This window comes from Lycium barbarum, chromosome 5 (genome assembly GCF_019175385.1).
Source record: "Lycium barbarum isolate Lr01 chromosome 5, ASM1917538v2, whole genome shotgun sequence".
Taxonomy (NCBI): Eukaryota; Viridiplantae; Streptophyta; class Magnoliopsida; order Solanales; family Solanaceae; genus Lycium; species Lycium barbarum.
In genome coordinates, this window is record NC_083341.1 from 14,344,899 (window position 1) to 14,359,284 (window position 14,386).

Sequence of the window (14,386 nt, forward strand, 5' to 3'; positions counted from 1 at the left end):
TGAAATAATGGTAAAAACTTAGAAAACTACCTCTTTTTTTAAATCACATTAAAATTATTAAACTTTATCTAATTTAAACTATGTTAGCAAATTTTAATATTGAATTTTGCAATCAATTAATTTTTTTAATTATCTAATATAAATTATCTTTTAAATGAATAATCTAACATAATTGTAATTCCTTTCATGTTTTTTCGAACTATATATATGAATTAGAATATATATTCGTTTGTATTTGAGCTACTTTTCTATCCAAATTATATTTTTTATTCAACGACTTCGAATACAATTTGAAATTTTACAGTTAATAATTAAAACAAACAACTAAAAATATATATTTTTTAAAAGCTATAGAGAGAGATCAAAAAGTAGTTGCCAAGAGAATTACACTAATTATGTTGAAAAAACCAGCTGATAAGTATTAAGTGCTAAAAAAAATACTTTCAAGTGTTGAAGTTGTTTTAATAGATAAGCAGTTATATGTTTGGATAAAAGTGTTGAAAAATAAGCAATTGAAATGTTTGGTAATAAAGTTTTGATAAATACCTTTATTATGTTAAATTGACACAAATGAATTTCAAAACGTAAAGAAGATGAAGGATGATTTACCAAAGAGAAAGTTTAACAATTACCAAGTCAATATCACAAAGAGATAGATGAAAGACCAAAATTTTCTCTTTTGGTTAAACAAAAAGATCAAATTTAATTAAATATCGTTTATAAAGAAATGTTAGGTAAGATAGAACATAACATATTGGCATCTCATATAATGAAATATATACTCTTATAAATACTGTGCATGAATTTAATTGAATTCATCATCTTTGCATGTTCGGAAGATATCAAATTTATCTATTGTGCCAGTGTAATCACATTTTTTTCATCATTTAAGTAAATATTGTAATTATTTTAACGTCAATTATTATTTTCAATAAATTATTTTTTATATATATTCAACGCGATACACTATAGTCCTACATATTTAGCGAATAATTTAAATAAAATATTTTGGTGTTTTTTTTTTTTTTTACTTTCCCAAAAAATATTTGTCAAAGTCAAAAAAGACTCCAATCGCGAAAGTCTCTCCAATTTTTTTTATGACACGAAAATCAGAGTCAAGTGGTACACATTGGAGTTGATTTTAAAATCTGCTAATATTACCAATAGGTTTTATTGAGAAACCCTGGAGAGACGCTGGTAGATAATTGGCCCATCTCTCTACTCTTCCACTAAAATACATGAGGTTTGGTATATAGAGTAAGTTCGTAGCTAAGTCTAATTTCTTTTTTATGTTTGTTGTCAAATGAGGTACGCGCTTGGGTCACGCGCAAAGCGCGTACACTAAACTAGTATATCATATAAAGCTAGACACAGACAAGGTGATGTGACACCCCTCTATGACCTCCATTCCTATTTATCTATTTTCTCTTTTTTTTTTTTAATTTTTTCCCTTTATTTATGTTTTAAAAATCTTCAGAAATTAGGTACTCTTATTTTTTCTCTTTCCTTATTATTATTACTACTATTTATTTCTTTTTCAACAGACCTCCTTTATGACTGCATTTACGTTTTACTAATTCAAATTTTTATTATCGGTTTGCTTTCCCTACTAAAGCCTCAATTATTATATCTAACGTCCCACTGCATCTCTATCAATTAAAGACATTAAGGTCTATCCTAATCGCGTGCTTTGCCCAATAAAACCTAAATAGCCATTTGGTTATCCCTACAAATGCATATGACTATTCATATTCATAAGTGTATTTTTATGCACTATATATATAGAGCAAAAGCGACTTGAGCATGTTGTAGCTTGCTTTTAGGTGGTTATAAAAATGAAATATTTCTTCTCCGTTGGTTCAACAGTATTCATGAATCACTTACCATAAACACACGATAGAAATTAGAATTCAAGAAAAGCAATTGATATGTTTATGACATCAATTAGAATTTTATTTGTCTATGATCTTGACTCCGGCTATCTCAGTGGCCATGGTGATTGGTTCTTTATCAGCCGTTGCTCGTATTGTCAGTCCCCTTCTTTTATTCTTGGTGCTAGCGGAATTAATATAGACAATGATGGAGTTCTGTTGCTAAATTTGTAGTGTAACGACTTATTCAAATATAAGCTGCTTATACATCTATTAGGATTACCATTACTCCCGCTCCATAGATGCCAGTGTTGGCTTGCTTATAATTTACTTATAAGTAGTTATCTACATTTAGCTTCCACTTGTATCTTATCATTTTGTAGGACAATATTGTTTGGTTCAGGGGTGAATTTAGGTGGAAAAAATGGGTCATGTGAACACATGGTCATCCGACTAAACTCGGTATATTATGTATATAATTCTTAAAATATATATAATATTAACTGAAGGAACACATGGTCCAACAAGATTCAGTGGAGCACTGGTTAAGTGCCGGATTTAATCCCTTAAGGTTGCGGGATCGAACCCAACATAATGCAATTTTGCTTCTTTAAAAAAAAAAAAAAAAAAAAAAAATCTTAGCAGCAATGGTGAACCCATCCTCTTGAAATCTTGGATTCGCCTCCGGTTTGGTTGACAGGGAAAATGTGGCCGAAATTTCGTGAATGTTACTTCTTTCTCCTTTTTGTTTGGATTGTACGCACAAATGTAAGTTTGAAATAAAAAGGACAGAGAAGAGTGACATGTTTTAATATTTGATTTAGAAAAAAAAAAAAATTAAAATCTCCTAGAGGTTATTCCTCTGTTAACTAAAGGTCTCAGATTCGAGCTTTGAGTATGAAAAAATCCTTGGTAGGGAGCCTCTCCACCCCCACCCCCCCCCCCCCCCCCCATCCCCTGCGGATGGGGCCCTATACGACACGAATCCGAAAATAGTCGGGCTCCAATGTGGGTACCGGACACTGAATGAGAAATCAAAAATAATTTGAGAAGGTTATTTTCAAATTATATTCGCCGGGAATTGATTGTGAATATGATTATTTTTCATAAACACTTCAATGATTGCCAAAAATATGGTTCTGGAGGTAATTGTCAAAATCATGATATGTGCTCTTTCAGTTTTAAATTCTTTTTTACTTTTCATTTCCTATACATATACAAGTTATCTGAATAGAAGAAAATTTAGAAAACGAAAATTCTACTATCTAATGAAATAAATGTATTAATTTACCCTAACACGTATTTGATAATAAATAGAAATTCAAGTATCAAACAGGGGCGGATCTACACCTTGCCGAGGGTGTTCACCCGAACACCCTCGGCAAAAAATTACAATGTATATAGAGGGTAGATTTTATGTGTTTATGTATATATATTAACTTTTGAACACCCTGAACAAATACAAAAGGTTAGCTCAAGTGGTCCAGGGTGTTCAAAATTGTCTCCAACATCCTAAGTTTGATTCTTAGGGATAACATTTTTTTTTATATCTAGCTTTTATTATTTTTTCCGAACACCCTGAGTGAAAATTCTAGATCCGCCACTGGTATCAAAGTCACTGAAAAGTCAATACACACGTATTCTTTTTCTTTCATCTCTTTGTAAAGTATGCTACTGAAAAATGTAGTTCTATTTAGATCTACATTTAATAGATATTTATATTTGTGATTTAATAAATAATTATCATATGTATATACATGAAAATTTTCATGTATTCTATGTTAGTAAATTCATAGCAATTTCAGATTGCAAATTTATTAATGTAGTTTATAACCGCGTGAAGCGCGGGTTACTTCATAAGTTACATTATAAAAAAGTTGCATTTGATTATTGAAATCTGATGGCATATTTGTACAGTTTCAAATTGCATTATTGACCGAAAGATTTGGAATTTGTTTTTAATTATGTTGTCCAACTTCAATATGGTATTACCGAATACCGTACCGAAACAAATTTTGATATACCGATTACCGAACCGAACTTTTTCGGTTCAATATTTGGTATCTACTTTCGATTACCGATTACCTAATTATCAAATCCGAAATTTGAAAATACCGAACCGAATACCGAATGCCCACCCCTACCAATGATTCTTCTTTTGTGTTCCACTTCTTTTGGAGCTAGTCAAGTTAGTTTTCTGCATAGATTGGAAAATGAATACACCTATGTAAGTATTCTAATGAAACACATTAATTCAAACACACAAGAGGTCACACCTACCAATTTAGACCTTTTCGTCTTTCCACGTATTCTGTTTTTAGGAGGTTTTAGTTTGTATATCCGAACCATCCAGTGCTGAGTAGTGAACACCTGAATAAATAAACACACCAGAAGGTGAATGATTACAACTTCAAACATGGACACATGTCCATGGACCATATAATTTAGCTTGAAGGAGAGCCTTAGTGCAAAAGTAAGACTGGTCACCGTGTGACCGGGAGGTCTCGGTTTCAAGTAGATAATAGTCTCTAGAGAAATGTATGCGTATAATTGATCTAACGTGAACTATCCTTCCGCACAAACCGCAAGTATAGCACGACAGACAGCCCCTCTACCCCATAAAGGTAGAGGTAAGGTCTACGTACATCCTACCTTCCCCAGACTTTATTTGTGGGACTATACTAGGTATGTTATTGTATAAAGATTACACATCCAACATTCCTAGTCTTTTCAACAACAAGAAGTGGATATAATCAACAACCCTTGTCCAAGGAGACTTTCCAGAATTGCAATGTAGTTGGCAAAAGAAAGTACAATAGTAAGAATATATACAGCTTCCATCTGAATCCATAGGTTCAATATCAATATGACAATGTGCTGCTTCATGAAATTATGCAAAGTATGTAATCAGTCTTACCTCCTCAAAGTGAGCGAGCTTGAAATATTTCTTTCCAATTTCAGTCTGCCTTACTCTGTCAAAACCCTTACCATCTATCTCCACAAATCTAAAACAGAAGACAAAGACAAACATATTTTGAAGATCACGCACAAAGTGAGGCCACCAATAGCACACCTTGCATTATTATATCAAGAATTCAGCACCTGTAATAAGATAGTTTGTACATGAGGCAGTTCAGCGTTGTTGGAGTGGCCATAGAGTCTATTCGAAATCGACCATCTCTCTTGCAACGACATGAGAATGATTAATGGCATTTCAAACCATACCACCAGTGGCGAAATCAAGAACTTATATAAAGGATTGAAAGAAATACTAGACTATCTTAGTTGACATTTGAACCTGTGAACTAAACCAATTTTTAGACCCCATTTAGCACTAAATTAAAAATTGTATTTATGTCAAGGGGATACATGAGTTCATATGTCATTGAACACTCGATAAAGTAAAGCATCCATTGCGTCTTATGAGCTTAAAGGCGTCACACACAAACCCAAACAGAATTCATTGACACATCTAAAACTGGCAAGGGCGGATCCACAGCATAACATGTGTTCGTGAACCTAGTAGCTTTTGCCCACACCCTGTATATATATTAAAAAAATCACTAAATAACTATAAATATTTGATAGTGAACCCAATTGTTATTGCATATTTACTTTAAGTCGTTGTAAGAACACATAAACTTCAAGTCTTGGATCCGCCTATGAAAACTGGTACCTCTTTCAAAGTTAATTGTATCCTATAGCAACCGTGTCAGAATACTCTACATTCTGTGAGATCTAATCTGGAAGTGGCAGAATTAGTCCCATTATGGTCACTTAACTAAATAATGAGAGCCTGAGATCAGCGTAGAAGTAGCAGCATCAGAGAGAATAAATGAGCACCTAGGAAGCTTTTCGTATCATAGATGATTTGGTGTATACTCAGAGATAAGGTGCATAGTCCATATAAAGAATCTCTGGATGAAACAATTTTTAGGCCTTTTAAGGAAAAGAGATTTAACAATATCAGTTGTCAAGTAATTGGTTGTACTCTATTAATATAGTACTTGAGAAAATAATGGTCAAGTTTGGTCAACAAACTGAAAACATCCTCCAAATCTCTCAGAAAACAAGAGTCAATTACAAGACCACAGAAGAAATTAATTGAAATTTGTAACATTGACATACCAGATAATCTGGTTCCCTGATATGAGGGAATACACCTCCACCTATTCTGACCATCCAGAGGAACTTATTGATGTCATCGCTGGGGTAACCAATAAGACCTGAAGTTTGAAAGGTCATTAAATCAAAGGCTCTTTCTAACAAACAAGAATTCTCAGCTTTGACAAGTATCAACCTCCAAAGACTATAACAACATATTTGACATCCAAAGAGTTGAAGATTTCCCAGGCTGCCTTTTCTGGGGAGGACATGGCTGTACCAACAAGGGCAATGTGTGTATTGTTCCATGTGTTATTGTCAACAATAACTGTTCTGTTTGCCATGGATGTTGCGTGGTAACCATAGTCCCACCATGATGCCACCTGAAAAGATTTAAGAGGAAAAGACAAACAGCACAAAAAATGCTGCTCTATCAACTGCAAACATTGGATAACGGTGCTATCAACTAGTTAGGTGCACATGATTTGGAATGGTAAACATGGAAAAAAGATCGAGGATCATAAAATGAAAATGCAAAAGACCCTACAAGAAAAACAGAAATTATTCACTGGAGGAACCATGTCAATATCTATAACCATGTCGTTAGCAGTGATTGTGAGTACAAGTGAACTGTTATAAACATCAAATGAAACACAGAATGGATAGAAAGAAAAGGATCTGAACCCACTTTATCATCTACATCGGTATTGTGGCTCAACCATGCATAAGCTTCTCTAAAGTCATCAAAAACATCAAGTCCATCATCTGAATGTGATGTTACGACAATAGACGGAGCTGAATAGGCTTCTGCCATCCAAACACAATGAGCCTACCAAGAAAATTTTCCCAGTTATTTAAGTGAATGAAGAAGGAAGAGCCCCCATTACAAGTAAGTGCGAACAATTTAAACAATACAAATGCGATAAAAACAATATCAGATTAATTCATATGAGATACTTGAACTAGTTGCATGAAAAAGAAGATAGGTGGCTCATCTACCAATCTGAGAAACATTCTCCAGTTACTTTTTTCACCAACATATGTAAATAAAAAAATCAGCATTAATTTTGCTTCTTGATCTACAAAAACTGAGGTGAAATTGAAGAAAATGGAATAACTTGTATATTGAAATTCCTATGTCAGTCTTTTTCTTTTTATCTCCTTCTGGGATTCTCCTCTTGATCAATATTTTCTCCTCGAAATACCTTCTAAGTTTTCCACATAACGTCTCATAATTTAGACATATAACTCTATTTTTAGACATTTGAATTATTTTTAGCCGAATTCCCGCACCCGTAGGACACCCGCACCCGAGTCCGAGCAACTTAGGTAACACATTAAGTTGGCAGGGCCAGAGACTAAGCAAGGGTCAGAGACAAGTGTGGAGAAACATATTGTGCTTATTTGACACTTTGGCCACAGAGGTATTTTGAAAGGAAAGCATATGGCTTGACAAATCTAGATGATTATAACTTTTTGTATAGGAAGAAATCTGCAAGTGATGTTGATAGCATATTGATTTCCTTACATGTCCTACAGGAGATGGTCCAGTGAACTTTTGTATATATTTCCTCCTTAGATAATACTTTTGCTTATTATTGGGACACTTATCCTCTAAAAGAGTGATCATAATTGGAAAAGGAAAAGGAACAAAGCTAATGTCATGGTATACACACAGTTGGAAGTCTTGAAGAATGGATAAATCTGAATAAAATAGGTAACTGCTTTTTGATAGCAAAGGACATACCACATAAAAAGCACCCAACAGCATTAGTAAAAGAATAGCAATAATAGAAGCCTCCATAGGTAAGGTCAATAGACTCCTCTCGCGTTCTGAAATGATAGTAGCTTTTTCCACATTCTCCTCCTTTATTTGTGAAGGTCTTTCCTTTAGTGGTTCTTCACTTTTATCAGCATTTCCTGCCTGGATGGTGAACAAGATTAATCGGATGCAGTTTTGGAAGTATCACCATAGGCACAAACTTCTGAAGGGAAAAAGGGCTCTACATCAGCCTGTGAACTTTGTGATGTACCAATCAATGAAAATTTGATTGACCGAGTGAAAACATCAAATGCTGCTGAAAGAGCGATTCCAGACATTATACATGCTGCTGGTGCTAGCACAAGCATTAGGCGGACCTATAGTTTCAACAAACAGAAGTGATTGAGCTTGTGGAAGATAAACCACAAAACCAGCAAATTACGGAACACATACCATGACACCAGAAAAATATGCTGAAGTCACCAAATAAAGAACCACAAAGGAGCTAGTATCAGTTAGAGGCAAAAAGCACGCCTGCACGTGGCAAAAGGAAAGATGAAATGAAGGCCAGAGTAAAAATAACACAATTTTGTAGAGGATCAAGATGAATATGGATACTCACAACAATGCCGGCAGGGACAAAGAATGATAATACATTTATGTACATAACGTAAGTAGGCCAAGTAGGTGGTTGATGTTCGCTAACACTGGCAATGATGGGTATATACTTGCTGGCATAAGTTCTGTTTCAATTCAAAGAAACAAACAGGCAGAAAAATTTACTTCAGAATGCTGCAGGGGAAATAGTAATTATAATAAACCAACGGTACCAGAGGCATCAAAACTACCCACCAATGCAATAGCAAGAATACTGTTTAGATTTTCAGTCGGCATTGTGGAATCTTACTATTTTCTTTGAGCAACTCCAGTAGAATGTGAGACAAGATGTAAGAAGGTGAAAGCACAAAGTAGAAGATTAAAGCTCAAGAATATTTCGCTGCAGTGCTCGAAAGAGAGATAGAGCTGGTAGAGGGGAGGGGTACAACTCATTAATAATCGTCCTAGAATAAGCTAGTTTAGTCATAGTAATGAAGATCTAAATGTTACATACCCCTAAAGCTAGAGTATATACATAATTGTATCAAGCCCTCTGGACAAATTGTTTTTATGTTGGTGATAACTTCAACCGACAGCCCACAACCAAGCTCAAGACCGCCAACAAACTATGCATTAGAGTCATATAGATACTAACTCCTAATATAACTTCATTAGCTTGAGTGAAAAATCCCATCAAATTTAAGTTCTATCAGTACACCCCCAAATCATCTACGAGTACTATTTTTTCTACTTACGGTGGAGATATTGAAATTTCGACGTCAAATTTGTAAATTCGGACTTGAGCAATTGAGCATCCAAGGTATGTTTTGGTAAGAACTCACGGGACGGTGATTGAAAGCCATGAGTTCAAGTTGTAGTAGTTGTATAAAATGGTAAAGGACTCAACCAAATGAAAGATCTGCTATCTACCTCAAGATTCAGTTTTCACTTGATGCAATGTGCATAGTTAATCATATGTTGCAACTTATTTTGAAGTTCTAAATAGGCCTTCTTTAGAGAAGATATAACAATTTTCTAAAGGGATGAACTAAAGAGTGAGAAGATATAACATTTTTCTTTTCATAGTAGAAAAGTGTGAACTAAAGAGTGAGAAATCATAGTAGAAGATAACATGGCCCTTAAAAAAGAAAAGAGCATACGGATCAAGCAGGCTCAGGCTTCGTCCACTCCATCCCTTTGTTGGTCTAGAAGAAATAACTGCAATTAGTACAGCTATTACTGCACAACAAAATATCCTGAACAAAGAATAAAATGCTCATCACCATTAGTTCAAAAAGAAAATTTGAAAATGCAAACGGGTTCATCCAATTTAATTCAGTAATACTAGTTCACTAAGCGTTCTTCTAGTCTCATTCTTGGTATCGCCAAAGATAGCTACCCAAACAAAGGGTTGAAGCTGAAGAAGATAGTCGTGAATGACTGAATGTAATAAGGAGGCTTATGGACCAAGGAGCAGCATATAAGAGGAGCTTACAAGCCAGCAGATACAACAAGAGTCACAGCTACTTTGAACATTTTTGGTGAGAGAATCCCTTTGATGTAATGGACTAGGCCCACTACATTGATCAGTATGAACACCTGTATATTTGCAGAAATTCAGAGTTCCAATCAACTTAATTAGGACTCTAAGAGCAGCAAAATTACAAGTTACAGAAAAGCAATTGACCTGTTATTTCAGATTTTATGGCAAAATGCAGTACTATAAATATCGTTCAACAAAAAAGAGTTCCTATATCAAAAAGCAATTAGAATTTGCAGCCGATCAAAAGAGAAATCAGGGAAAAAGGAGCAAATGGAATAGGATCACTCCCAATCACAACCATCTTTTGAACATGTAATCAATGTAACAAGCTGTTTACTAGCTTAAAGATTCTATCATTCTCCCATTTAGACCACAAAATATGAAATGTTTATGCAAAGACGACAAAAGATACTTCCCAAAGAGCTCCTAATGGGAAATAAAGAAGGAAAGCATCCACGCATGCAAGAACGGCGAACACATCAATCATTTACTTAAACCAACATGGATATGCTACCAGAAATTAACCTTACCAGAAATGAAGCAAAGTGTTCTGATGTCATTACTGCATTAAAACCCACGACAGTGACCAATGAGGCCAATAATGTTCCCAAGATAACCTGCACCCCAGATACTAGAAGATTACAACAAACTTAATATTATAGAAGAAATGTAAAAGAGAATGCTTTTGGACTAGATGATTTTGAGACATGAAATAAGGTCAAAACTTGTTGAATAGCTTCACACGGCATAGTCAAACAACCAAATTGTTTCAAATAAATTCACTCTGAAACTGTGAAACAAACACTTCTAACTGTTTCTTATATAAAGTTAAGGTTCCTATACACTTGGTTACTTACAAAAGGAACATAAGCAATATAAAGCCGCAGAGAATAATGCCCTGCTATGATGCAAATGAGCACGTGCATTGGAATAAGGTTGATAATAAAGGTATATCCTCCCCAGGAGCAAACCTGAAAGAACATTGGAATATTATAGAATGATGTAGCAGGGAAACAAGTGTAATGAGAGATAAAAATAAACAATCGCTATGGACGAAGTAAATGGTTACCATATAAAAGTATGCCAAGGCATTGAGAGTAGCATAAAAGAGGGAACCAGTATTCAGTGTCTGCATCAAACATTAACCATCATTCCACAACAGAAGGTGATGATGAGATACTTCTCTAAAGAAATTATTGTATAAATGGAAAGTGAACCTTTATATAGAGATAGAAAGTGAAGATCAAGGCAAATATGGCTACAGCTTCGTTGTCATAGCTACCGGCCACTGAACGAGATATGTACGATGGAACCTACAGGCAGCATTAAATCAGAACTAGACAACGTATAACTAAGTACAGACTAGCAAACATACTCCTACTGCCAAAACAATGCTACTTTAAGAAGATAATTATGTCAGAAATAAGAGATATAGGAGAATTGAGAGAACTTGTTGTCTTATTACTCACATGGTATCAAAGGCAACCTTTGGTAAGTCCATTCACTCTCCTAAATTTTTGTGTTAAATTTCACGTGCGATTTCCAAATTCGAGTAAAGTGTGCAAAGCGGTTATGGATTATATAGTTTTCCCAATTGGTTGCTTAAGGATTTCCAAAGGGGTTTATGAAGATCTTGAACTGCTTCGCCCATTACTTCAACATCTATAGCTCAAATTCCTTCAGAATAAGTTAGAGTGGAATATTAGGAAGCAGGTCGCGGGCCCATGTTCATAATTGAGTATAATGGCACAAGTCCAGTAGTCTGCGTGCTGAGTCTTATATGCTTATTAGCTTAATATCTTATTTCAGTACATAGAATAGAATACAACATTCAAAAGATAACAAAGTGACTTCATCTTTAGAAGGCATCAAATGAATTTAAATTTATGCATGATAACTTACAATGGCCAAAAGAGCTGCAGCTGTCAGTCCAGCACCAGCCCCCTTAACTTCCTATCAAAACGCCACACAAACATTATTCAGAACTCTCAATTCACAACAAAATAGTATGTGATATTGAAGGTTACTGCACTTCAAGAAAGTAAAAGGAACATAGAAACAATTAAAGAAAGATTTAATTAAGCCAAAAACAAACCTTTGTTAAAAGGTATGTTGCCCAAACTGCAAAAACCGAGAATGTAGGAGCAGTAAATACACAAACAGTTTCCACAGAAAGAGGGATACTCAAAGAATTCAGTATCCTGCCAGTATAAGGTATAGATCAGAATATGTTATTACATAATACTATGATATCGAAGCCAAAAAATATGTAATACACACCACCATAAGGTGCCTGCGGTTAATGTTAGTCCAGGATAAACAGTTCCTCCAATCACACGTCCAAGTGGATACCTATTAGACAAGGGAAACTTAAATATTGTACTTTCTGTGAAAGAAATCATATAGTGGTATAGACAATTAATTCACTCCTGGAATGGTAATTACCAGGTCCGATCATCAAACCAATTCCAAAAGTTGTATATTCCATTCTTTGTCAGAAACTGAAAGCAAAAGGCCTTTTGTTATACGTTTGTAATATTTCACATAACTTCCTGGTATTGAGGCTAGTAAACATGATGATGCTTTTGAACATCATCAAGGGAAATGCCCCACATCAATGGAAAAGAAGAAACAACACTTTCCAGCAGTAAAATAATTTAGTTGTAGCCGATAGTTTAATGCTCAAGTGACAGTATTTATTGTAATTAAGAAGCACTAATATGAAAGGATTTGAATTTCCATAAAGGTTATCTAACAAGTATACCAGCATTCTTTTCTGTTTTATGGTAAGTAGAAAGAAATTTCTTCTCCGGCCAGCTGGCATCTTGTTATTGCTTAAAGAAAATTAAAGAGTGTTCCTTCCATTAGCCATTGGCATGCAAGGTTTCTAAAGATGTCCCTATGGATACTGAATTACATAGATTATCAAAAACCATGTCACTGAATCAAGTACATATGTATGAATCTTTCACATGATGTTCCTTCTGGTGAATGACCTCAGTTCTGAATAACCAATCAACTTTTGTGATTCAACTATCCAAGGAAATGGTTAGAACAACAACTCAACAAGTATTAAAGCACAAAGCAAGTGATTTAAGTATGTCCATAAGGTGAAAATAAACTGGCAACAACCTTCAATTTCTCATGTAGAATTAATTAGTACCTCAAGTTCAACAATGGTTGCTAAGGAAGTATGGATTCTACCCTACTCGTTTGAATCTAGCAAGCTGGACGAGTTACATCAATTGCTGAAGTAACAATCATTTTTGAACTTATAGAAGGAATGAATATGAGGACTCTGATTTTCCTAATACTTTAAATAGAAGGGAGTCTTATATTTAGAGTCCGTCTTGTATAAGGAAATCATATGTATATTGGAGGTAAAATACTCTATTATATATATGAGACCCATGGCTTCCAATTGGAAGAGCCTTCCAATCATCTTTGACTCCGTCACATGGTATCAAGAGCCTGTTATGTCCGCAGTTGTGCTGAAGAAATGAGCTGAAGTGAAATTAGGGTTCGGAATTAGGCAGACACATGGCGATGTAGGAGAGGACAAATGTTTAATGAGTTAGTTAATTCGGTGCATCTGGACCAGGGGAGGATTTAAGTGGAGGCGAGGGTCGGCAAAAAGTTACCGTGTATATATAGGATAGATTTTCTGTGTATGTACATATATTAACTTTTTAACACCTTGAACATATGCTAAAGGTTAGCTCAAGTGGTCCAAGGTGTTAAAAATTGTCTTTATCATACTAGGTTTGATTCTCATCAACAACATTAATTTTTATATTTAGCTTTTGTTGTTTTTTCGAACCCATGAGTGAGAATCCTGGATCCGCCACTGATCTGGACGGTGGAGATTAGAAGAGATCAATGGTCAAGATTTACTCCAGCTCAACTAAATACTCCAACAGATTAGGAGCTAAGGAGTTTATATTTTTATGGATATTTTCTCATCTCCAATTCTCTCTCTTCGATTTTCTTCTTCCCAAGTTATCTTCTTCTACTTCTATGCTTCTGGTTACCCTAATTTATCTATTACAGGTGATTGTAGTTCAGCTATGTAGATGCACTTTAGTTAATTCAGTTGTAGTCCTTCGATTGAATTAATAAAGAGTTCCACTTTATGAGTCCAATTCTAGTTCTTGAATATTTCTCTTATTAATAAAGAGTTCCACTTTATGAGTCCAATTCTGGTTCTTGAATATTTCTCTTTCAATTTTCAAGTACATAACAAATGGTATCATAGCCTAATCTTGGCACCTTGGGGATTTTGGCAGTTGTGACGGAAGAAACTGTATTTGACGATTTTTCAAAAACGATTCAGTCGGCTAGTGCTCGGATGGGGGAAAACTTTGATAAATTGGATAGGAAATTAGATAGACTGAACGACCATCTGGACAAAATCTTGGAGAAGCTTGAAATTAATTTGAAATGTAATGAAAATGCTTCTCATGTTCATAAAGAAGATCAAGAAAGTACAAGAAAGGTTATTGAAGAAGT

The 14,386-nt window shown here is 34.7% G+C and overlaps 1 protein-coding gene across 1 annotated transcript; it reads right to left on the reverse strand.

The window, feature by feature from the left end:
- Positions 1-3,800: 3,800 nt before the first annotated feature.
- Positions 3,801-13,141, reverse strand: LOC132639219 (dolichyl-diphosphooligosaccharide--protein glycosyltransferase subunit STT3A-like). The gene is made up of 23 exons (XM_060355687.1): positions 13,118-13,141; positions 13,041-13,082; positions 12,323-12,378; positions 12,158-12,229; positions 11,973-12,078; positions 11,780-11,830; positions 11,095-11,190; positions 10,947-11,006; positions 10,735-10,848; positions 10,408-10,494; positions 9,830-9,933; positions 9,495-9,590; positions 8,360-8,480; positions 8,191-8,271; positions 7,983-8,114; positions 7,723-7,899; positions 6,664-6,804; positions 6,172-6,358; positions 6,000-6,097; positions 4,974-5,053; positions 4,789-4,876; positions 4,152-4,241; positions 3,801-4,068 (listed from the first exon to the last, which is right to left on the reverse strand). The coding sequence occupies exons 1-23, from the start codon at positions 13,139-13,141 to the stop codon at positions 4,012-4,014; spliced, it is 2,160 nt and encodes a 719-aa protein (XP_060211670.1). The 3' UTR covers positions 3,801-4,011.
- Between the last annotated feature and the right edge of the window lie 1,245 nt (positions 13,142-14,386).